This window comes from Osmerus eperlanus, chromosome 25 (genome assembly GCF_963692335.1).
Source record: "Osmerus eperlanus chromosome 25, fOsmEpe2.1, whole genome shotgun sequence".
NCBI lineage: Eukaryota > Metazoa > Chordata > Actinopteri > Osmeriformes > Osmeridae > Osmerus > Osmerus eperlanus.
Genome location: NC_085042.1, coordinates 3,957,186 through 3,983,525, shown reverse-complemented (window position 1 = coordinate 3,983,525; position 26,340 = coordinate 3,957,186). Strand labels below are relative to the sequence as shown.

The 26,340-nt window shown below is 41.8% G+C and overlaps 2 protein-coding genes across 2 annotated transcripts; both read right to left on the bottom strand.

Moving 5' to 3' along the window:
• Positions 1 to 1,770: 1,770 nt before the first annotated feature.
• dmrt3a (doublesex and mab-3 related transcription factor 3a) lies at positions 1,771 to 6,234 on the bottom strand. The gene is made up of 2 exons (XM_062451206.1): positions 4,734 to 6,234; positions 1,771 to 3,391 (listed from the first exon to the last, which is right to left on the bottom strand). Exons 1-2 carry the CDS (start codon positions 5,125 to 5,127, stop codon positions 2,376 to 2,378), a joined length of 1,410 nt encoding a protein of 469 aa, XP_062307190.1. The 5' UTR covers positions 5,128 to 6,234; the 3' UTR covers positions 1,771 to 2,375.
• Positions 6,235 to 11,400: 5,166 nt separating this feature from the next.
• On the bottom strand, positions 11,401 to 25,421 carry dmrt1 (doublesex and mab-3 related transcription factor 1). The gene is made up of 5 exons (XM_062451227.1): positions 25,145 to 25,421; positions 24,100 to 24,277; positions 21,674 to 21,831; positions 18,895 to 19,066; positions 11,401 to 11,944 (listed from the first exon to the last, which is right to left on the bottom strand). Exons 1-5 carry the CDS (start codon positions 25,361 to 25,363, stop codon positions 11,790 to 11,792), a joined length of 882 nt encoding a protein of 293 aa, XP_062307211.1. The 5' UTR covers positions 25,364 to 25,421; the 3' UTR covers positions 11,401 to 11,789.
• Between the last annotated feature and the right edge of the window lie 919 nt (positions 25,422 to 26,340).

Genomic DNA, 26,340 nt, shown 5'->3' with positions numbered 1-26,340 from the left:
TGTGTCATTTGAATTATTAGATCATTGTGACTGTTTACAAACACTTCTAACCTTCCACCTATGTCAATCTTTCCAGTAGGCCTATTCTATTCTGATGTTGCTGGTTTATCCATATACAGTTTAGGTTGATTACGTTAGTTATAGGCTATGTCCAAGTTTCTCCGAAGATGACACATTTAAAACGGATCAGTTACATTTCATGGGTGGTCTCGAAAAGCCTAAAGATACAATGAGATTTATTCAGTAAAAGTTTTGTTTCTAATTGTTGAAGCGGCCAGCTACTTCCAATCATCCTGTTCCAGCCGATCGCTAAGGCAAGAATACATAATCCCTGTAACACTCAATTCGGGGCAATGTTTCTGTTGTGCTTTTTCCTTGTCCGCTTGTCTTTAATGAGTTTGTCAGAAAGCTATGCACTTTAAAATCCAACGAATCATTCATCCGAGCAGTAGGCCTACAACTACAGCATTTCGACTTAATAGTGTCGCGTGTATATGTTTGGATGACCGGTTTGCCTAAAGATTAACTAGACCTAGGCATCGCGGTCATATTTATAGTGCGTGCCCATTTATTTTTTGCAAAAGCGAAAATCAATCCAAGCAACGTCACTTGAAGCACTGCACATCCTTAATACACCGGCAGATTTTAAACTTCATACAGTGTCCTGTTTGTGAGATCACTGTAGGTTGGTGTATCGTAAGATCACAAAACATCTTGTTTGTGCATCAAAATGTAGTCAACGCAGTCATTCAGAGAGCATTCTGACACTTTCCCTCGTTCCACATTTTGTTGTTAAAGAGTTATTAAATGTCACCCTTATCTTTCGGATAGATTAGAAGCATTCGAATCAGGATTTGTTTGTTTAGCAGTACATGAGTATTAAACATGTTTACTCACTGTTTTCCTCATCAATCAATAGAAATACTGAACAGAACTACAACATTTAAAGTAATTCCTTTGCTGTGACACTCAGAACTGAGCTCTGGTGCATCTTGACAATGCATACAAATGGCATCTTGTTTCCATTTAAGATCCTGATGGTGACTAACAGCTCTAGAGAACCTCTGTGGAGATTGGAGAACCTTCCAGAAGAACAGCCATCTCTGCAACTCTCAACCATCTGGGTCTTTATGATAGCTTGGCCAGATGAAGCCACTCCTTAATAAATGGTACATGACAGCCCACTTGGAGTTTGCCAAAAGGCACCTAAAGGACCCTCATGCCATGATAATCAAGATTTACTACTGCTCTTGGCCTGAATGCCAAATGTGATGTGTGGAGGAATTCAGGCACTCCTCATCACCTGGACAATACTGTCCCTACAGACTGGGAGACTATGGTCTGCATTATGGAAAGCTGTTCCAAAAAACTCAGGACCTCAAACAAGAAGAGTCAAGACTGTAAACACAAATCAGAAGGAAATTAAAAGTGCTGAGTATACAGTCTAAATACTTATGTAAATATGATATTTCTGTCTTGAATTGTGCTAAAATGTTATGAGTCTAAATATTTTCTAACTGCACTTTGCAAGCATGAACTATATGTTCAGCTGAGAATGTGTTATTGGGGATGAGTGCAAGTCTATATAGGCTATCATCAGGAATTACCTAGACAACATTATATTGGCTGAGGACAACATCATTTAAACACAGTTTAGTAATGTAAAAATGTTACGACTGATCTGATGGTGATGTGTTAAAAAATTCAGTAAAAGGAAACCATCAAATAGTCTTCCTATCAGTAAATAGACAATTTTTTGTGGTCTGGAAATTGATTTGGCCACCCATTTTATTATTTCTTATACAAAGACATTTTATCAACGGTACACCATTTGAGTGTATGCATTGTCAGACAAATAAAAAACGGAAAATGCGAGTTGATATTTAATAAGTGGGATTATAATATTATAAGATTTCAAACCCCAGTGCAGCACGTGCACAGCATCCAGCAAAATAGTTCAACATCCAGAAATACTTGATATCTTAATATATTTTATTATATTATTTGGTGGATAAATTAATAACAATGTGGCATTACCAAGGTTTATATGGCATACTATTGACATGCATTACTGAAGATCTTTACATTTCAGTTTCACACATGCATACTGGAGATGAAGATTTTCACAACACAAGTTTACTTTTACATTAATAATTTGGTCATATCCATTTGCTAACTGGATATATTATAAATACCATGATGACATAATGTTACGGGATAATATCTATTCAACATTCAAGTAGGCAGCTGCTTAAGTTAAGTCCAAAAAACAAAAGTACCCTTTTCAATATATTTCTTGCAATAAAACTCATTTGATCTTCATCCCAATACATTTTTTGGTGTCTCCATTGCCGTATAGCAGTATTCATTCATGATTAGGTGGAGGAGTTTAAGATCCGTGAGTCTGAAGAATCGGACCGCTCATCGTACTCCTCCTCCGGTGCGTAGATGCTGGGTTTGGGGTTGACCACCGGGCAGCCGTCCTCCTGGATGATGATCCGGTGGTCCTCCGGGGATCGGGACGACAGCACCGGGGAGCCGCGAAACACCCCGCCCCCGGAGGCTGCCGCGGCGGAGGGGGCGAACGAGGAGACGTACTGGGCGGCGGAGCGGAGCTGGTACTGCTGCTGCAGAGTCATGGTGTTCCACAGCGTCACATCGTTGTGCATGAAGGGACTGGCTTGGGAGCGCGTGAGCGAGTTGCGCAGCATGAGCGGGTAGCGGGGCGGCTGGGGGAAGGAGGGATGCTGCAGGGGCATGCCCAGGGCGCCCGCGGGCACCATGCTGGAGGGCGAGTCGGAGGAGAAGCGGAGAGACTCGGGCACCCGGAACGCTGACCCCACCGACCACTTGGCAGAGCTGGACATGGGGTGGTAGGACCCCAGGGTGTGTTCAAAGAGATGGCCGTTGGAGGGAAGCATGAGGGTGTCAGAGTGAGAGTCTGAGTCGGGGTGCCGGCTGGAGTCTGATGTCCTGCTCGACAAAAGCACCTCGATGGCCCCCACCAGGTCCCCTCCACACCCCTTGAGGATGAGGTCCAGGACAGGGGGCTTGTGAGCAGGGAAGATCTTCTTGAGGACCTCCAGTGGGGGGCGATTGGACCGGAGGTTGAACGGTAGGGAGACAGACCCAGAAAGACCTTCGATCAGCAAGTTCGGTTCTCCAGGGTACTTGGGAGGGCTCTCACCTTTAGGCTCCCGCTCGGCGCTGCAGACTTTGGACAGGGTGTAACCTCCCTCCTCGGGCTGGGAAGGGATGTCAGGGGGCTCCTGGTTGCAGCAGGAGTTTGGTTTGGAGCCCTCGGGGGAGCTACTAGGATCTTGCTCCTTCTCGCTGGAAGTCCCCCCGTTTTCACCTCCAGACTGCTCGCCAGACACATCCTCATTCAGATCTAAAACAGAATAGAGAGCATAAGCGAGAGTTCTTATGTTTTAGATCCGTCTTCTCTTTTGTATTTTGCTAAACATCCTAGCGGATCAAATATAAACATTGAATTGACTTTTAAGACCATTATTATACAATTCAAATACATTTTTTTGTGGGAGAACATACTATTTTACAGACATTTACATATTATACATATTTTACAAGCACTTAATTGAGGTTTAATGCCATGACTTGATCAAACCTTATCAAAGAGAGAGATTGGCAACATGCAAGTTATAAGTTATACATTTGTCTTCCGACATTGTGATTTATGAGGATTTTCCCTCTCCAAAGCTATTAGCAGAAAGTGCTGACCTGTGAGGAATGTCCAGTCAATACCTTTTAACCACATTTTGTAAACTGACTGCCTGTTGTTTGGTAACATTTCACTTGAAGTTGACTTCCTGCAAAATTTTTGCTGATTACATTCGATCTACCCTGTCCAGCACTGTTTACTGTAATCTTTTAACTCACTGAAGTGTACTCGTCAATTCTAAATTAGCCAATGGCAATTTCCCCTGCTAAAGTGTCTTATATAATTCTCTAGGTAAGCATAAGGTCAAAAGAATATAAAGTACAATCGCAGTTATTCCTCATGAATTTAGGGAATGTTGGTTAACGAATCAGGAATTAGAAATATGGCATGAGAATCCACTTGCAATAATTGAACTACTGATACTATATTACTGTACAAATTTGATGCAACAATTTTCAATTGATCAGAATACGAACATGATGATTAAACTATGTATGCAAGCCTTACTCCTGAACACTGATGGAAGCTGATGGAAGCTTAAGGTTACTGATATAAGTTATGAATAAGTCAATCTGTGACCACATAGAAGGCCTAATACCATCAGATCAATTAAAGGTTCCTTCCTATGAAATAGTAACACCATTTTTATTTCATTATTTCACTTTCAGTATTTTAGGTGAGCTTCATACAAATGCTGGTTTAGACCTACATAATATGAAACATAGCCTCAGCAAATATTGACAATGATCGCCCCAATAATAACAATGATATAAATAATGAAAGGTTCAACAACTTTTGTTTACAATACATGGAGGAATTGAGGACTTATTCGATGTATTTTGAGAACTTTTAAATCAGGCATTGTTTACTAATACTAATAATGTAATTTATAACACCTTTGATGCAATAACTGAGTATAATTATCATTAGAGTATTTTCAATGTCAACCACTTAAAAAAGTAGAAGTAGTCTATCAGTCATTGTGACATAGGCTAGTCAGATCTTGGGATTAAATGAATAAATAAAAATATAAATAAAATGCATCTCTTACCGGCGACAAGTTGGGTATTCGCCGCTTGCTCTGTAGTCCATCTCAGGTCTAAGTCCCCGGTGCGCGACGGTGGTCTCTGGTTCACCTCAGCGCCCCCAGGCACAGACATGCCGGGCAGGGCTCTCAGAGACTCCGGGATGAGACTCTCTAAACTCTCGTTTGCTTGTTGCCTCCGCAGCGCTACCTGTGCGGCCATGACCCTTTGTCTTTCGATGATGAGAATGCATTTCTCGCAGGTGCAATCTTTGAAACGACAGTAGCGCTTGTGTCCCTTCAGCCAGGAAAGCACCCCATGGTTCCTGCATCGCGCGCACTTGGGGGTCCTCTGCAGAGGTGCTCGTGGTTGGGACACTGCGCTCCCCATATAGAGGTAGGGTGATCCGTAGCCATTCATTTTTTCACACGAGGCGCTCGCTACTCAAAGCTGGAGGCACAAGTGCATCTGATAATGTGTGGTGAAGAGTGTTGTCAGCCCACCAGTCAAAAGATCAAACCCCTTAGCGGCTCGCTACACGCATGATGAGAGATGCTGGATTGTAGGCTAGGATCCACCTCTGCTCGCAATAAACACACGCATCATACAATCTGAAACGCATTCATGAGAACGGGTAACCAAATAGGCTACCATCACCAGCAACACTAATACTCGCAAAGCAAGTTTAAGGGAGGCACTCATTTACTGTACCCTATACGTTCTCATTGACGCATGCAACCTAACTAAATGTTGAATAGCCTAAATGGTTCCTTTAATTGGAGAATACATTATAGGCCATACATGTTTATTCTCATACGCAATCATCAATAAATGAGGACCCGCAAGGCGATGGGTGCATGCATTTTTATCTGTTGTTGATTAAATACACAAATGGGGATATGACAGCATGTTTTCCTTACAATTGGGGCAGATTTCGCACAGTGATATATATAGGCCTAGTGCTATAGCTTATATCGCGTTTGGCATTTAGACATCATCCAAAGTTCCACCTAAAAAGCAATGAGAGCATCTTATTTGTAAGCAGATGTAAACACAGGGCTGTAACATGTATTTAAAGTAATACACCTTTACTTTCTATTCTACCCACATTTGAATGTAATGGTTCCAAAAACGTGTTTTAATGGTAACCTATTTAAAGGGTAGGCCCATCATTATTTTCCAACGAATATTGCCTAATGGCCACTCTATTATCGACTTAAAAAAAAAACCTTGCATTGTTTTTTGGTATTAGATCTAGCAAGCCCTTAAAATGTTGATCATTAAAAATGGACCGAGGATTAAATATTTAGGGGTGGCTATATGTCCCTTTCACCTCACATTATTGAGGCCATTGAAACACAACACTGGACAACCCCGCGTCCCACTTCTGACGGTAAAAAGGTTTATTCAAGCAAGTAATGGGATCCAAGCTATTCGGTTTTGAGAATAGTGGCCACGGTAAACTTCACCACATGAACCCTGTCTACAGGGCTATTAAGCTTTTAATTGGAAAATTGCAGAGGAAATTTCAAGGTGACTATAATGCTTTTACATTTTGTGCAGGCCGCGTAAATTCGTAGGAGTGGGAGGCAGCGGTGGATGAACGGCTGTAAGACAATGCATAGTAAAATTATTTATGTTGTTCGTTAGTAGAGTGTAAAACACATCAACCTAAATAAATGTAATGTCCCCTCTAATATAAACTGTGCATACTAAAATAATGTAATGTTGTGACCTGTTCACAGTGCTGTAGTTTAGTGATATTAGGATCCTTAAATTAGGCTAAGTTAAGAAAAGAATATCTCTAGTTTTCGATCAACGAGTTAAAAGAAAACACAGGCCACGCTTTATTAATTTATGTTTTCCTGTGGGTCCGTGTGCATCTTTTGTAACCTTTTACTTTATCCAATGTTTCCATATTGGTTTAAATTATAATTATTTTAATAATTAACGAGGATATACTTAAAAGTTGGCGATTAAATTAACGTTCGACAGATGTTTTAGCCTACGTAAGCTTATTGTAATTTTGCACCCAAAATTAAATGAAGCATGTTAAAATATGTGGGCCATGCACACCATAATAACATTCATTGCTTCGAAAACGGAGAGGGGGTGCAGACTTAATTTGTCACAAAGGAGGCCACACACCACAGGTATTTAACATTTGTACTGACGATTCTATGCGTGTTGTCACATGAAAACAAGAAGGAAACGTGAATGAAGGTAAACCATTTTTTAAGTAGCAAGCGCATTCATGTTTTGTACATAAAGTAGAATATTTGTTTAACATAAAAGATTTACAACTTGATGACGGTACCTGGAATATAAAACACGTTTGAAAAACCCCGGGCATCTGGGACGGCTCTACGAAGCCCAAAATCGCGCCTCTGAATTCAACACACAAGTTCATATCAGGGTCGGTGACGCGTGCGCACCCCGATAAGGAAATTGATCTCAAAAATCTATCTGAACCATCCCTATGGTGTCAAAAATCGTGTAGTAGCCTATTAGTCTATATGCCCGGCATTAGCAACACCTTTAAAAATGTGCACCCATCATTTGGACTGAAATGTTCATTATACAAAACAAAATAGGTGCACCACAATACCTTGTAATTAATGTTAACATGCTATAACAGCAACACACGTATATGGTTTCTATAATGTCAATACTATTAACTGTAAATTTAAATATTAGTGAATGTACAATTGCTGTGTTTTACATTAACATTTTCATTTGAGTTTTTGTCTGGTAATTTAGGCATTCAATGTTTTTTTCTCTCTCATTGACCTACAATATATCACAATGGTTCTTTGACGCCTAAGTGTTAACTACACAGTAGTGTTTCTTGTTTTATATTGAAATATGTACTAAAGAGAGGACTTGGCATGAGCCTCTTCCTGCCTCTTCTGCACAATCCATTTAACACTGCTATGCCGGCTGATGAATTTTAGAAACAGTTTGTGCAAATAGACAAAAAGCAAAACTACATAAGGTTTGCACAGCCAATTGAGTGTGTGAATAGTGAAATATTGTGGGTGTAGCCGGGCCTGAATAGCTCTGTCAGAGAGGCGTGAGAGATGAATTGAATACGCTTAGAGGCGGTGCTCTCAGGAACAAGCAGGACATCTGAATTAGCAGGACTTTTCACAGGACAGATGTCTAGGCATCACTCAGTCTGCCACGACCTGTAGGATCCCTGTCAGTACCGCGTCATACCCTGAGAGAAAACCTGTCGGTGTGCTGTCCTTAAAGGCTGTTATATTGTGTTATATTTGAGAAAAGATCCAAACATATGCAGTGGCCTTATTGCATAGTGCTGTATTTACATTCATAAATAACAGCACCATCCTTTAAAAATTGCAATAGAAAAACAAATAAGCAAACTGAGGAATATGGCATATTGATATTTCCAGCGTTCTAGCATACATTCTGACAAATGCTCATAGCATCATGAATGCATGTAAAAATATATATACATATTGGGCCATGCACACAACTATATGGAAACATAGTTGGGAGCACACTTGTCACAAAGGAGGCCACACACTGGGCCACACACAACACATGTTGTCACACGAAAACAAATATGAAACTTGACTGTGGGGGACAGGTAATGAAGGTCAAACAAGAATGACTGTTTAAAGTAGCCAGCGCACTCATGTTTTGCAAAGTAAATAGAAGAAAATGTTTTCTTACGTTGCTCAAACTCCCTGACCCCCAGCGCCTGGAATATCAAACGTGTTTGAAAACCCCTGGGCGTCTGGGACGGCTTTCCGAAAGCCCTCAGATTGCACCACTGACTTCATCGTAGCCGTTCATAATATGGTCCGTGACGTGTGCACGCCCCGAGTAGGCAACCATTTGGGCATCCCAGATTGTCTGGGGACGCACCATGGCAACACTGGACCCATAAGTTGGTTTAGCTTGTCTAGTATCACCTGTTTATTGGTGCTTGGCTCTTGTGGTACAGACATTTACAGCCAGAGAACTGTCTGTCCTTCAATCTAACATGACTGCACAGAGGTAGCCTGATAAACCACAGTCCGCTGCCTAAAGCCTCTATTTATCCATTGGTCTTGCCTTACTATCAACCAAGAAACGACCTCAACTATTTCCATACCAGATGCTTCCTTTATTAAATACCATAATTCTTTTACAAGAGGGATGGTTGAGGTTTATTCTATCCATTCCTATCAATTCTGTGAATAGGACTGAGATAAACACAAACAAATAGTGACACTCATTTGGAATGACAGGCAGGCGACTGCTTTCATCATTGTAAACTTGGAATACAACCAGACCGCATAGTAAAATGGGAGTGAGTGAAAGTGAGTGAGTAAGAGAAAGTAAATTAAACTAGTGCTTTACTGAGGGGAAGAGAAGGTGTATTTGTGCTAGAGTTGAACTGGATGCTAATGTAAGCAATTTCCGTAGAGGTTATCTAAGGGACAGGGTGACAAGACATTACAGCAAACTACAGTATAGTCACTCTAATGCAATGATCAAGTAATGTAGTATCTGTTCAGTAAATAGTATCTGTTCTCACACAAATGAAATAATTAACTAATGTCAAATTAAAGTAAGACTACTTACTAAAACTAATTACCTGACCTGTATAGACATGAATAAAATACAAATAAACGCCTTTCACCTCCTGTAAGTCTGTAAACAACAAACATCTGAACCAAACAATTACACGTCACAGGATATCTTAAAAGTACATTAGGCATAATTAAACTTTCATGCGATAGTGACCACCGTAATTATTATTTTTTGGGTTTGTTGGGTTTGTTTTAAAGTGCACACAATGGTTAGGATGCACAACATGAGGACAATCCTGACCTCAGTGTACTCCACACACCCAGATACCCTCTGATACTGCCACTCTGACAGGCAGTGTCAGGGGGGATGCAAGCAGGTTTTATCGATCACTTGCAGAGAGACATGAGTCATGAACGTAGGGCAGCTCAAGGAAAACCAATCCTGTGACACTTTCTCCCCCTGCTCTGCACAGGTAGAGCCGCTACAGAAGGGGACTTCAAGCAGCCAGCAAGCCAGCCACCCCTGACACTGATAAAATGGCCTTCTTTAACTAAACTCGTAAAGCACACGGCAATAAAACTCAATCTTCTGTAAAATCCAATTAAGTCATTATCTGACTGATTGTATCTTTAATTGAAAACAGAAGTGACAATAAATTTCTGTGATATATCAGGATCAATCGATACTGCTGTACAATCTGGTCTTGAGAAGTGATTTATAATGTCAAAGCCATATAGGTAACTCCACATTATTCTCTCTAAAACCACTGGTGGATGAAATTAAGAGTAAGTGCATTTAATAAAAAAACAAGATGGTTGGGTTATTGATTGCAACAGATAGGGCAGAATCAAATGAATGTTTTCAAAGCGCAGTGCAAACAAAATACAAGCAATTTTCCATTTCTGTTTTATACCATGGTCCCTCACACAAACGGTTACACTAAGTCATCTAAAACATGTAATTTTTTTCAAACTTGAAGCTATACATAAACTATAACATATGCTGCTGGTGTTAAAATATAACCACAACTAAACATTTTCTTGAACATGTAATTCCAAATGAATTCACTTGAAACTTACATAACAGTAATGCTGAATACTATCATTGACAAAAGTAATTTCCAAAGTTAATCAAGCAGACAATTTCCTAGACTTAATATTCCAGTGCAACCTGAACAATGAACAATTTAAAGGGATGTATACTATATTGGTATTTCCTTTTGAACACAGTCCAGCAATAAAAATGGGAATTTATAGTATTCAATCCCTTACACAATAGACTGGAATGATTGGATACTGTAGTTGACTTACAACAAGGTAGGTTGCAGAAAATTACAACGCAGGATTAAGATGGTTCTACTGTACAACTAATGTACAACTGTAGCTTCAAAACAGGCAGGGATCATATGCACAATACAAATGATGTTAATTTGGTGGACACGATAAATAAGCAGCTAGTGCTCACTGTTGGGAAAAGGCAACATGATTGATTTCTGTTGTTCACGCAATTACTGGCTAAACCAATACTATGGCATATTTCTGCAGAGGATACCATGCTCTGAAGTATCAGTTGGCATGCTGGCTTTTGTAATTTACAGCAACATATAGTTTTGGGACAAAAGCCAAATGTTGTGATCTCCTTGTGATTAAAATATTAAATATTACAATGACATCAATACAATGTGTTGGTGAAACATCAACACCTTCATCCACCAATATGAAAAATAACCAAAAATGTTTTTTTTAGGTGGTTTACAACAAAGGCAGAATTTTTTGGGGAGCACAAACTTATGTCATTATGTCAAAAAGCAGGAGGATACCAAGTTACTGTTTATTTTACACGTTTCATATTCTTGAACCTTTAATACAGCCCTTGAGCCCACAGATTAAATGAATCCACTTGCCTAAAATCCATTTTATAGTTCAAGACAAAACATGAAAGAACTTGCAGTAAACAGTAATGGAGTCTAAATACAGGAAATGTAAAAACGGAACAATCAACTGATTAACAATCAAAAACCAACTGTGAAAACTTTGCTTAAGTAGTGGCTTATGTTTATGAAATACACTTTGTAGTTTGTACATTTGTTTTGCAAACATTAAATTGTTTGCAACTGCTGTCACAAACCCCGAAATAACAACCTTTTTTACTTCTTTCTCATGTTAACGAGAAAGAGAACTATTCCACAATCATGTTTTTTTTTCTTTCTTTGAAAAAACTGTCTTTCAAAACATCAAACACCAGAGCCTTAAAAAGAATGCCCTAATGTGTGAACATGCAATATTGAACCATTTGTTTCATGGAATTTAATTTTAAAACGTACAGATAATGAAGTTCCTCTTGAAATGCTTCATATTTTCACTTCATATTCTTTTTTAGCTTGCTCCACACATTTAGCATTGGTTAACTTTATTAGATTTGTTTTGCCCCCCCACCCATACAAAATGAAATAAATGCAGTGTAAACTACAAATAAATATGACTTTGAACACACTGATTTTGGAAAGAAGTATCAAAAGCAGTTTTGTCCCCCTCTCTTTACTTGGTGGCTCCTTCAATGATGGAATCCACAGTGAAGGTATCTGACTCAGAGTTGCCTTCACAATCGTTTTTAGCTTCCGAGTTGACAAGGGAGTTGATGGAGAGGCAGCCCATCGCTGAGTCATGGCCACCAGCACTACTGGGGGCGAAGGCTGAAGGAAACAAGACACAATCCTGAGATCAGAGTTTGACCTATATTTTACTGCCCCAGCTAACAAATAGGGGAGCTTGGTAGCTCCCTGCAAGTATAAAAAAGAAAAATTGGTTGGTTTAGATCATTAGATGAATTATTCAACAAGTATATCAATTTCCATTTAAGCTATTGAATTGTTATTTAGCTATATAGGTGGCTCCATCTTAGCTTTTATAAATAGCCTTGATATTATCCAACATGTCTAATATGCACTTTCATATAAGAAGTTTTGAAACAGGTGTCAATGGCCATCAAATTACATATAAGAACATTTTCTACAAATCTGTTGGGTTGTTTTTGAGTTAAAAAATTATAGTAGCTTACACTACCCAGTACCAACTAGACAGTTAGTCCCGACATTTCCTGGGGCGGTGGTTGGTTTGAGAGAAAGTGTTAACCTTTGGAGCAGGATATCTGCGTTCACTTTCCAGAAAGATGTCTGCTGTTGTGTTCACAATGTTGCTTTCCTAATTTGTAGTCACTTTGAGTGTTTTACTTCTGTAACCCCAGCCCCTAACATGAACCTTCCGGTTTCAACTAGCATTGAAGCACTTAGCAAATCACCAAGACTTTGGTTGCAACACTTCCTACAACAAGAGTTTCAAAAAGCCTATAGCTCCATTAAGTGGATCACCATGTACTAAGCCAAGTGTTGGTTGGAGTGACGTAAAACTCGCCACCATCGAACTGGAGAGCAGTACGAGCGCAGTCTCTGGAGTTGAGATAATGCATCACCATCTGGTAGGCTGACAGACTCCTCTGGGTTTGACAGATCACAGAAGAAGGCATGCCTGAATGTGGCATCGATAGTATACAGTTTTGTCACAGTGGCATATGCAACTCAATTTCACCTGGAATCCCAAACCTAATGACATTATGGTCAGAGCTAAACCTCCCTGCTTTCAGGGCCCAGTAGTTTGCGAGAGATTTCCAGAAGAACATTCAGTCAAACCTATATCGTTTTCCATGACCAGGCAATAGACACAATGCAGATTAATACCAGTAGTCAGACATGTTAGTTAAAATAAACTTAGTTCATTATAAGATTTTTGCATAAGTTGTAGTAATAAATCCCAGTGCACTTCTTTTGCTCATCTATGCATGTAAAATAAAAAATGGCGGTCTGCAGCTTCCTTTCAAAACCACGTGTCCCCCCAAAAAAGTGAAACAAGCCAGCCTTTAGCAGTTGGAGATGTTTGGTACTGGTTTATATACTCTCAAATGAACTTTTGCCCTTTGTACCTTGTCTCTATGGGCTATCTAAGATTTCTAAACTATTAAACTGTCTTTGTGTGGTTTAACAAAAGGAAGCTTCCCCCCCCCCTCTCCCTGCCCCGTGAAAGAGGGAGGAAGTAAGTGAAAGAAGCTCAATCATTTCTGCCACTGAGACGAGGGAACAAAAGCCCAGATGTGAGAAGAGATGGTAATTCTGTCTGATCCATGCTCGATAGGCCCTCAGCATGGGGCTCAAGTGCCTACACAGTCACAGGAAGACAGGGGATAACAAACTTAAATGCACATGCACAAACTTGGCTGTTCTCCGTATGCTAGAGACATTCCCTGAAACATGAGCTCTTGATCTTTGAGTCCATTTCAAACAGCTCCCTCCCTTTTACACTAACTGACTGCCATATCTTTTAAAATATATGAAATGATATATTAGCCATATTTAAAAACAAATTTTGAATCTTAAATTATGAGTTTCCTGTCTCATGGCAAGGTTGGCCTCAAATCAACTAGCCTTGTTAAAATGATGAGATGTTAAGAGAAATTAAACCAGCCCTGGACTTCCAAGAGGGGGTCAACAAAGCAAAGGGGCTAGGACTCGACTTGACGGAGGGCGACCCTCTGAGAGATGCACGTTCTTTCTGCGGGGAACGACATGGGCGTATCGCTCATCATTAGGGCAGTGGCAGGACTTAATGGCCCAGAAAACTCAGTCAAAGAGCAGGCAGGCATGCAGACAGACAGACGGGACAGCGACGGCGGGAGAGAGAGAGAGGGGGGGGGGGGGTGAGGGGGGGTCAAGGTTTGCATCAAAACAAAAAGAGAAGTAAAAAGTGACAATGTTACTGATAGTAATTGCGCAACACGTTTGTCTCATATTCCGTTTTGGCCTTAGTTTACCGAAGCCAAGAGTCAACAGAGGAGGAATATGTGATCATGCCCTCTTGCAAAGTTGTTGAAAAGGATGCTGGCTTTCAGTTTCCCATTAGTGTAAACTGTGGACGGTCAAATCCCCATTATCGGTGTGTTAGTGAGTGTTGTGACTGGTCAGCGCTGGCTGACACAAGACATCAGTATGGGGTCAAAGGCTAATTAAACACAGAAGAACCTCTACTCTTGCATTGTTACCCAATCTGTCCCCAGAGAGGGGACTCAGAGGGGCGGGACTCTAGCCTTGTCCCGAAGATAAATGTTAATCTCAGCTACTGTGCACCATCAACTCATAAAATGACCTGTCTGTCTATCTTTCTACCTTCTCCTGTGAAACGTCGAACCATTATGGATAAACAATAATGAAGATGGGTAGCTGATCGATGTCGGATTCTCTTTTCATTACAACAATAATTCATTCATTACAAGTGAAAAGATTCAAAGGAAAGTAAGGGACTGAAGAAAAGTGAAATGCATCACTATGGGGAAATATGACTAGAAGAGATTCCTCTTGGGAGAAAATGCCAAATGAGTTTGAATACATGACTTGTTTCAAAAATATTAAACGGCGCACACTTGTCAAATCGCCAACAGTCCTGATAATTTGAACCAAACTAAAACCAAGACAAGGAGCTTCATTATTCCGGTTCACACTATGAAATTCAAAGTAACATGACCAAACCAACAGACCATTATTAATGAACACAAATAGCACTGCTACAGAACTATCAAAATCCTGTTAACACTTTTAAATGATCAGAAAAGTATGAAATCAGAGAAGGCAAATATAAGCAAAAGTTACATTACTTTAATGTTACCCTAAGGCTTCCCTGATTTGGCTCAGAAAATATGACCTACAGTCCTCTTGACCTGAAGCTGTTAAAAGGAACATGACATCTCCCTAATCTCTTCAGATGTGACCTGCTGCTGGGCAGTGTGTGTGTGTGTCTCTGTGTGAGAGACACAACCGGGCCTAACGGAGGTACCACAGTCATTTAATCTATACACAGCCCCAGGTGTGGTGTTAATGGAGTTGTTGTACAAAATCTTACGACAATGCTTGAGCCTATGGCAGCCAATTACAATGTTTTTTAGCCAATCCCTCGTGCAATATAGGGCAGAAGACATGCTATACTGTTCCCTGCAGCTAAAACCTGCCATAGGTTTTCACTTAGCAGCTGATTAAGAGATGGCCGGCAGGGCCTTGGTCAGGAGTCCCAGTGGAGACATGAGCTCTGCTTCTAATTCTTTCTTACAGGTCGAAGAAGGGTTGGGTGACGGCCTAAAACACCACACCTGATTTTCGATATACAAAACAGAAATGAATTATTCAAATATATTTCGTTATTTTGGAGATGAAAGATGAATTTCCTTATTATTATTAATGAAGTGCCAAACTGACCTCCACCACTTTAAAATAAATAAAGACAAGGCCCTCTTGAAATAATTGCCTATAGTTTCCCTAAAGAAAAGACACTTTGTAAACAGAATCAAGCATATTCTCTGCATGTTTTATTTATTTTTGTTTGTTTTTTACAAGGAACACAAGCCTATCTCCTGCCTCTTGCTTAACGCATGCCAATTGTCCCAGAGCAACATTTTGATTACAGAGATGTCAACAAAAACGTTGTTGCTAGCTAGTGCCATCCCCACCATTCTGGTTATTGTAAAACAGACAATGCAAACGAGGATTGTGACACTCATTTACTGTGGAGTCATCATTTGGTGTGAACATTATGAACGCATGGATCCATCCTGCTTTGTAGCAACACTTCAGGCTGCTGCTGGTGGAAGAGCATATTTTTCTTGGCACACTTTTGGTCCCTTAGCACCAATTTAGCATAATTTAAATGCCACAGCCTACCTGAATATTATTGCTGACCATGTCTATCACTTTACAACCACAGCGCACCGATTTTCTAGTGGCTACTTCCAGCAAGACAACGCGCCAGGCCATCAAAGCTCAAATCATCTTAAACTCATTTCTTGAAAATGACAATGAGTTCATGGTACGCAAAAGGCCTCCAGTCACCAGATTTGAATCCAACTGAACACCTTTGGGAGTCATATCATAGATGTGCAGACGACTAATCGGCAGTGACACATGGCAACAATCTTGTGTTAATCACAAATGGCAACAAGCCAAAATGTTTGAGGAATGTTTCCAGCACCTTCTTGAATCTACGACCCGGCATTAGCAAGGTGTACCGAATAAAGGAGGCAGGATTTGTTTAGTGCCCTTTATCAGCATTATTTTCATAATGCAAACATGGGCCAGTATTGATGTGTTTCCCTCTATTGGTTGGCCGTGGCATTGCTTCAACAACTTTGATGAACCAACAGTAACAGACATTTTTCATGGCATGGTCTTGAAGTGAGGCGCAACACTCCAAGACTGTCGGAACCAATTAAGTCTCATTAACATGAAAGAGAAAACCAATTCCTGCATATCTCGTTGAATTGGTCGTTTTTAGAAAATATAAAATGTAACCGTGTGCGTACAGTTGTAAAATGATTTTACCACATGTATTGTTATAATGTGTGTGTAGGTGTAAATAAAATCGCAAGACAACTGCATGAAGTCGCTAAACTTCTGTTTGTCATCGTATGTTGTTACTGTGTGTTGGTGTTGTCTGATGTACAGTGCTGTGGAAAGTAATTTCCCCTTGGGGACAATAAAGTCTCAAGTCTAAAGTTGAAACAGGTAAGGTCAATACGCACAAGGAGAGAATAACACTTATTGAATGCTAAGTACAGCAGCGTTCTGTAACACCAATGTCTTTTTTCCCCTCTCTGCGATTTTTTCTGAAGAGAAGAGAACTTGGAATGGACTTGGGTCTGCACGCAGAGACTCATTTCACATACAGAACACTATTGATTGAACCAGACAAAAATCTATAGAATATAGTCTGGAAAGAAAGTAATGGATTTCTAACTTAGTGGGTGCAAACAGGTCGATTGATTTGAAGGATTAACATCTACAATATCTCCAGGCTCTGATTTGCATTTAAATGACTGTACATCCTGGGCATACACCAATATAACAAAGCAAACTTAGAATCGATAAAGCTTCCAACCCTAAAGTCTGAAACCAGACGCATCTACAATAACTACGTTTCTGTTTGCATTCACAGACATTCCAGAGTACATAACCCTGCGCATCCCACCAAGGGACAACTTTAAAACACTTTTGATAGAAAAAGAACCCCATGACTTCAAACAACTGAAAGAACAACAAACCCTAACCCACAGCTGTCTCATATAACACTGAAATTCCTCCATAACTCAGGAGGGGCAGCTCATCATGGAAGCCCAGGGTAGTGCCTCCATCGCGGGGAGGTGGCGAGGTGAGGTAAGGGAGGTGGGGGAATGATAGACTGCGGTGTCACCTCCCGCACGGGCGATTTACGGCGCCGCGCTGCTGACGAGCTCGGGGCAGTAAACAGGCGTGCAGGGGCGTATTTCACAGCGAGCTAGGTTTTATGAAGAACACCGAGACGGGTCTGCCCCGCCCCACGCCTCCGCCCGGCGTGACGGATGGAGAAAGACGCATGACAAGCTTCATCATTGTTTGTAAATCTTAACTGTTCCCGCTCACTAACTCCAGAGGCAATTTTGCGGAGACAGCGGAGGCCAGGTGGAGAAAGGACAGCATGGCACTCCTGAAGGTTATTTGGCTCCCTATATTTGGCCAACTGATTACCCCTTCCTGGAGGAGAGATAAATACAATGGACGCTGTTTGGCAGAGCGCACAGGAAGGGGGGGGGGGGGAGAGGCACCTCAGCCAGTCACAGGCTGTTCCCAGTCCTCATGTCCTCCGGGCCCGACACAGAGTGTGTTAAGATAGCACAATAACACAATTTGATAACAAAACATCTACAGGGGTACAGAAATGGGGACTTTTGATGTGGGTATTGAATTGTCAATGTTGGTGAACATTGTAAAAAACATAATTGAGCCCTGATTGAATGCATTACATGCTCGAAAAGCATAGCGTTCTGGAGGTTTGGATACAGCACACACACACACACACACACACACTCACAGGCTAGGACCCAACTCAAGCTAAGGGGAGCCAAGTCATAAGCACTGGTTGTCCTGGCATTATCGTTGGTGACGAAAAGAACATTGAGTGGTGTTGATGTGGCACAAAGGAGGGGTATTCTATTCTGATAAGCAGTCCAAAAAAAATTTCTGTCCAAAATGTGCAGTTCAGCAAGGTCACTCAAGAATATTGGCACATGGAAAAACTAAGTATGACTTTACAAAAAAACAAACATATCAGGGACATTACGGAATGGTGAAGAGTGAAAGTTAACTATGCATGCAGATGAGATAGAGGATTTAGGTTATAATATATTTTTTATGACCTGGAATGCAGACATTTCTAAAGGAGCAAGAACTAAACATGGTCTGAGCTCCTGTACTGATACTCTTAGACTGACAAACAGTGTGGGATCTTATCCATTTACAAATCTTGTCCAATGAAATAGATTTAACACAGGTGGACTCCAATCAAGTTGTAGACAATGTCATCGTAAAGGGTCGAAATACTTATGTGTTTTAATAAATGTTCACATAATAGAAATGTTTCCTTATGTGGTATTCTGCATAGATCTACAGGGAACCTTTGGAGTTAAGCTGTAACAAATAAATGTGTGAAAAAAAAGAAAAGGTATCTGAACACTGTCGATCGGTCTTTTCAGCGCGAGTGTGTACGAGATGCTGTATGCTGTGTGATCGCTACTCACAGGGTGACTTGGACTCGGGGCAGGTGCCGTTCTCTTCCAAGGGGAAGATGGGAGCCACGCAGGCAGAGGTCCCAAGACCTTGGCTCAGATAGGAGGCTGCAGAGTAATAGGAGTGCATCCGGTACTGGGGAGACACATTGTGGCTGGGCAGGCGGCCGTCACCATTGGGAATCTGCTCCACAAAACACGGGGACACAAGCAAACATGCAGACGTTATCTGGTACTCCCTGATTAAAAGTCTGGACAACAAAGTGAACAGAAATGTGTAGGTATCATGCATTTAACAGTGCTGGCTAATGGTATATGTATTTTTTTTTTGGGACAGTTTATTTGATACTGACAGTTTGAGAAAGACAGGAAAGGCAGGGGAGAGAGAGGATGACATGCAGCAAAGGGCCGGGGTTGGAATCGAACCCTGGCCGCTGCTAGAATGCCGGCCCATGTGGTCAAGAGCCAGAGGGACAGGTTGTCACAGGGTACTTCCTAAAAATTGTAAATTAGACATTGTAGTTTCAATTTAACCAGTTTATAAAATAATTGGCGATTGAACACCTTTTAAAGGAATGAAACAGAGAATATTTTTTGACAAGCCTATCAAATCATCCATTAACATATAATGGAGGTCAGGAGAGGAATACAAGTATGAAGTCCTAGCTGACTTCACAGGACACAGGACGGCAACAAACGGTTCGGGTTTCTCCAATCCCAGGACAGCCTCAAAACAGGCAACTCACTCAGTGGCACAGGACACTTTGAAGAGGGTTTTCAATTTCACTTCCATTCCTTTGTCGGCCTGTAATTTGTCATCTCATATTGTTCACCCCATCACTTCTCAGGACAGCTAAACTGTTGTTTAAACTGCGCCTGGCACTTGTATTGGGCTGTGACAAACACGGGAGAGATTGCCCTCAAGTTCAAACAAACACTCTGGCTTGAACACTTTGCTAGACTTTTCGCAACAGAACATCTTGTGTGACTCATCCAGCTGGCTCGTATACACTAAACTGTTCATCTCCAGTACTCTAACAGAGAGTTCAACATTCAGAAGGGTAACCCCGGAACCTAAATTGCCACTAAAGACTTGAGGAGACAATCAAGTGTGTTGCAAGGAGCAGTTAAGATTGCACTTTCATGCAAGCCGTTGTAATTGCACTCCTCCGCAAACATCTACGTCATCAAGCATTCCTGAACCCCCATGAGAGAAGCCTGACTTCTAGCTGGACGTGTTGGTTCCTCTGTTGAAGGTGTACCTGTCTGATATGTGGCACCGCATGGTGGTTCTGGTCTCTCCCATTCTTTATTCCCCCGACAGCAGCGCAGGCCAAACACTGACACATTTATAGGCCTGGAGCTTCAGTCACGCAGCAATGCCTCTCGCTAACAAAAAATAACTATCACACTAAAAACGGACCTCTCATTGAAACAAGCATTAGCGCCATCACACACACACACACACCTCTTCTGCCCTCACCATAACCCTGCAGTCTAGGTTACTTAAATGTTCATGTGATCAATGGGTCTGGTCATCTCTCTTGGCAAAGGCATCAACGTCTGGTGTCATCTTTGATTTAGAGATCCCCCCACAACCGATGACAAGTGGCTGCTACATTTCTTCCTGTGAGAGGATTTGTTGTACTTCATGACTGAGAATGTTTGTAAACACACACACACACACACACACACATAAAGCAAGCATCTTTGGGGCCCGATTTTTTATGTCCGGAAACTTTGTTTCAGCCAGTAAGCCATAAAACCGGTCAATTGTTGCAGTTTTGTCCTTTCACCTTCAAAGTGACACATTGGATGTGGATGAGCTCCAGTTGAGAGTCGGGTGGAGATGTCTTGCTGTAGGAAGACAGGACAGTGACAAGCTCTGCCTCAGCCTCTATCTGGGATGTGGCAGGAACATTCCGGATGCAGGACTATCAAACTAGTCTGTTTCCGTCAACGTTTTCTGGAAAATAGCGCCAATTGACGATTGGCGTCTGAGATGGAGCAGGACTTGAGGTATTCTATCTCTGACCCCAATCATTAATCTGAGGAAACCCACTGGAATCAACATAACTGTAGAACTCACCGCTCAACATCCAACCCAATCATAATGAATTAAGTATAGCTAAATATTTCTAAAATATGCTAATGTGCCCGGTTTTCTTACGGAGCACAAATCACGCCTGCGCCACTTCAACAGCTAATATCACTGACCTTTGCAGTTCAGGCTTTTCTGCATGAAGACAGGTTAGCAGAGGCAGTGACCCCAGAACAATATGTTGCCATCAGGAAGCACAAATGTGCAAACACCGTGAAAACACAGCCCATCACCAACCCGTGGAGGAATAACCCACTCAAAGAAATATAGATCTAATCTGTTTCATGCATAATCTGATCTGACACACAAAGGTACATTTAGACATAAATCCTGGTGGCCATATACTGTTGGGGGGAGGGTGGGGGTCCGAAACACAGCGTATATGACTGGGATTCTACTAAGAACACTCCCTCCTCCTCCTCTCTCCAGTTCCAATATTTAAAGGATGAACATGCACAATTTTATCTTGCAATAAATGATAAAGTAATAAATGGGACAATCTCTCAGAAATACATGTTGGTGAAGACTTTTTAAAATGAAGCCCGACACGAGAATCTTCTAGAACCCCCTGCTGGTGGAGGGAATACCAAAACATGCATGACAAAAGCCTAATGATGAGTCTGGTGAAAGGTTTAAAGGTGACTTATTGGGGGGGGGAATGTATGTACACAGTAACGTAGCTGTGTTCACCTGGTATTGCTGATAGTTGTAGAGGTTGCTGTAGTAGGCCGGATAGCGGGAAGGCTGGTAGAAGTTGTAGTAGGAGGCGTCCACCACCAGGTCTGATGTCCCCTCAGGCTGGCCCCTGCTGGTGGTTGAGGGGCTGGGAGACAGTGGGGGATGGGCGCCTGGGGGGGGGCACGGAGCAGACAAACACTGAGCGCCACTCAGGAAATACTGCTTATGTACCGAGTACGTATTGGTTATGTAGTGGTCATGTATTGCAAAGCATGTGAAAGTTTATTTTTTATATCGGCTGCTATACAATACCAATTGTTTTCCTAGCCTATTTCTGTTCATATAAAGAGTCAGAAATGCCTGACATTGTTGACCACAAACATAAAGATTTAAACAAGAGGTATTCAAGCAAAGGATTGACAAATGGCACCATCTACTGGTAATAATGTAATCATAATAATCAAGGTAGTCCAATAAAGACTTAATTTCATTAGCCAGAACAAACAAACAAAAAACAGGAGGTTGGTCTTGACGGAAAAACAATGATTCCAGTATCAGACATCATCTGTAGAGCGCTTCATATCAACAAGGCCACATTTTTCTCAAGCCGTTTGACCTTTTTGTCTTTCATAATCGCGAGTGCTCAACTCCTTTCAGTGTCTCTCCTCTTTCGGGGGGGCCAGACGAGCTACACACACGCGCACACACACATAGCTCTGTGGCACAAGCTAGGCAGGGTGGGCAACCTTGACCGAGTTGGTATTCCACTCCTGAATCCCCTATCTGGCCACCAAGAACAGCCTGTCTCTCAAAGTTTGCCAAGAAGCAATCAAAATATGGCCAGCAAGCAGCAACACAAACACTAGGACGACTGTACAGGATGATGGAAGAGGCTGTACCCTGTTTTAATCTCTCCTCATCTATCACTTTCCTACTTTCTGTATTGTTCTGGTGACTCACTGGCCTTCTGGAGGTTAGATATGAAGGCATGTTCATTATAGATAGGAAATGCTTTACATGCGGTCAGCCAATTCAAAAGTTAACAAGCAAACTTTGAACAATTAGGTTTTTAAATAAAAGAATATTCAGACAAGGAGAGCCTGAAAAGTGCATTTCAAATGTAATATGTGACATTTACAGCCACTTCAGAAAATGTAATCCACCTTTATTTATTCAGGCAAAAATATTTGAAAAGTTTCCCAAAAGCCTTATGCAATGGTTGAGCAGAGGCTACGGTTATCAATCTGATCTGTATGTTTTTCACTTTCTAAACAATTGTACAAGAACAAGATTTATCTAACATGATGTTTAACATTCATCTGTCACACAGTCACTGTCTTATGCAACATATTGGTCAGGAACTCATAAAATCAGGTAATGGAGACTTGTGCATTTCTACATGTCTAACTTCCCCTACCATTCATTTTCAACATTCCCACAGTTAAGTTCTCATGAAAGAGATTAATATAATTGAATGCATTTTTGATTCTGAAACATTTCTCATGCCTTTCCATAATTAAACAGTGCACAAGATGCTTCATTCTAAAATGCATGCTTTATGTTAACTAATTGTTTCATATACAGAGAAGAATCTCTATTACAGCCCTTACTGGCAAGAGGACACACCCCTTCTTGCAGGAAGAGAAGGTGCATCTCTGGGAGATGCACCTTCAAAATTCAATGAAGATCTCCATTTAAACCGTTTTTCAGTCTACGACTAGGCTTAATCTATGTCTGGGAAACTGGGCCTACATGTAGTTTTTTCCATTAGGAACAACACATGGGTAAGGCTGCAGACCTGTGACTGACCTGGGGCAGAGGGGGAGGCTGCAGGCCTGTGACTGACCTGGGGCAGAGGGGGAGGCTGCAGGCCTGTGACTGACCTGGGGCAGAGGGGGAGGCTGCAGGCCTGTGACTGACCTGGGGCAGAGGGGGAGGCTGCAGGCCTGTGACTGACCTGGGGCAGAGGGGGAGGCATCAGGCCTGTGACTGACCTGGGGCAGAGGGGGAGGCAGCAGGCCTGTGACTGACCTGGGGCAGAGGGGGAGGCATCAGGCCTGTGACTGACCTGGGGCAGAGGGGGAGGCAGCAGGCCTGTGACTGACCTGAGGCAGAGGGGGAGGCAGCAGGCCTGTGACTGACCTGGGGCAGAGGGGGAGGCAGCAGGCCTGTGACTGACCTGAGGCAGAGGGGGAGGCAGCAGGCCTGTGACTGACCTGAGGCAGAGGGGGAGGCAGCAGGCCTGTGACTGACCTGGGGCAGAGGGGGAGGCAGCAGGCCTGTGACTGACCTGAGGCAGAGGGGGAGGCAGCAGGCCTGTGACTGACCTGAGGCAGAGGGGGAGGCAGCAGGCCTGTGACTGACCTGGGGCAGAGGGGGAGGCAGCAGGCCTGTGACTGACCTGAGGCAGAGGGGGAGGCAGCAGGCCTGTGACTGACCTGAGGCAGAGGGGGAGGCAGCAGAAGTCATGGTCGTCGTGGTCGAGGATCTTCCCCCAACCGAAAACAGGCAGTCTCCTGACGGCTCATTCTTCACTACGATCTCAGAGCTGGAAATGGAGACTGGGTTACAGATCCCCATCTCTTCTTCCTGGGCCTGCTGGCGGCGGAGGGACACCTGCAAACAAGGTGTCGCCAAGAGTCATGAGATAAACGATTGCACCAACACTCCTGATTCAAATGAATGGATGTTATCTCGCTCAGCAGAAGCCTGATAACGACCCTTTATTTGAATCAGGTGTGTTGGAGCAGGGGAACGTCTAAACATGCATGACAGGGGGTCCCTGACGACCAGGGTTGAGAACCATAGGAAAACGTTAAAGGTTATTTTCCTGCTATGTATTCTTTTTGGGCTTCTGACATATTTTATTTTGTGATTAAAGCACTTTAATGAGCAATAAACCTTTTAATTGACTGCCAATGATGTATGCTCCGTCGCATCGCTATCTTGTCCTTGAATATTGTGTGGCTTAATATGTTTGTTCTACTAACAAGTATACAGCATATTTACTTACCAAGGTCTACCACTTGTTATGCATGCGTGTGTGCATTCACCAGAAAGTAGGTTCTGCACTAAATTTGAATATTTGGAGGTTGCTTGCTAGCTACATGTGACAACCTTTTTGACGTCACCGTGGCGTGTCTCTTTCAAAGTGGTTGTTTAGCTAGCTAAACGATTTGTATCAATTGTGTGTAAACAAATAGCCATTGTTATGTTAAACCTTGAAGACACAATAAAAGTAACAAATGTCAATAAGGTTACTAGATTTACATTTAGAATAAAGAAATAGTGGCTAGTTCTAACCACAAAAACAACCATAATCTATCTAGCTAGCTAACATACGTTAAATCTGTTCGCTAGCTCGCTAACCTTAAATACAAATAAAGTGATTTGTTCCAAATGTGATAAATGTAACAATTGCATACTTACACAGTTGACACAAATAATTTTTAACTAGCTTGTTAGCACATACAACTTTATTACCTGGGCAGCCATCACTCTCTGTCTTTCTGCAATCAGTTTACATTTTTGGCATTGGCAATCTCTCCAGTTGCAAAATCTTTTATGTCCCTTCAACGGTGAGACATAACCGTGGTTCCTGCATCTGGAGCACTTCGGCATCCGTGGTGCTTTCTTGCTCGAGGACGGGGACAATCTTCCCACACACTCTAATAGCTGCTTGGCTTGATCTTCGTCGCTCATGTCTGCCGTTAGTTCACTGTCCGCTCTTCAGACCAATTGTCCTCGCGCCTTTTTGACACTTTGGCGCAATCAACTGCAACATTCCAACTAAGTACAGTATGACTCATGAGGAACCAGGACATGTGGGGGATGATGTTGATGGGGGGGGGGGGGGGGGGGGGGGTCTGCTCAGTATTAAAAAAAAGAGTCAAGTTTATTAACCATATATTATACTGAATGTGATTAAACACAAAAGCTTTGTGTTTAATTAACTTGCTGAATATCATGGTCTGTAATAGTCTAGGATTAGAGGACATGAGCTCCTTATTAATATTTTTCCTTTCCATTTAACAACCATTACTTACTGTTTATACAAATTGTTCTTAAACAATAATACTATTAAGCACTATGAATATATATTAATAGCAATTGTTAATTTATAATACTGATAACAATTCCTATACCATAGACCTGATTAGAGATTAGACCTGGTTTACAGGTGGCATTAGAATTTATTCCCAATGTGTTTGTGTTCAGGTCAGTGACCTATGCAGGCCAGTCAAAGTTTCAAACCAAACTGCATTTTCAAGATGAAACAAGATAGGGCCTTCCTGAAATTATTGCCTCAAAGTTGGAAGCACAGAATTGTCTAGAACTCCTTTTAATGCTTTAACATTAATGTTGCCCACCAGTGGAACTAGGGGCCCTACCAAAACCATGAAAAACAGCCCCTATTGTTAACTGACTTGATAATGCCCCCATGCGTTATGGTCCATACAGAAATAACTCCTTATTACTGCCTATGGTTTTGGGATGAGATGTCCAACAAGCCCATATTGGTGTGAGGGTCAGGTGTCCACATACTTTAGGCTGTTTCATGTTTTTATACTTGTAGACTGAAGTACCTACTTCCTGCCATCAAATTTGTTCTGAACAGGGCCCGTCAACTAGCCAATCACAAACCATAAATGAGCATTTACACACAGACGCCTTAACAA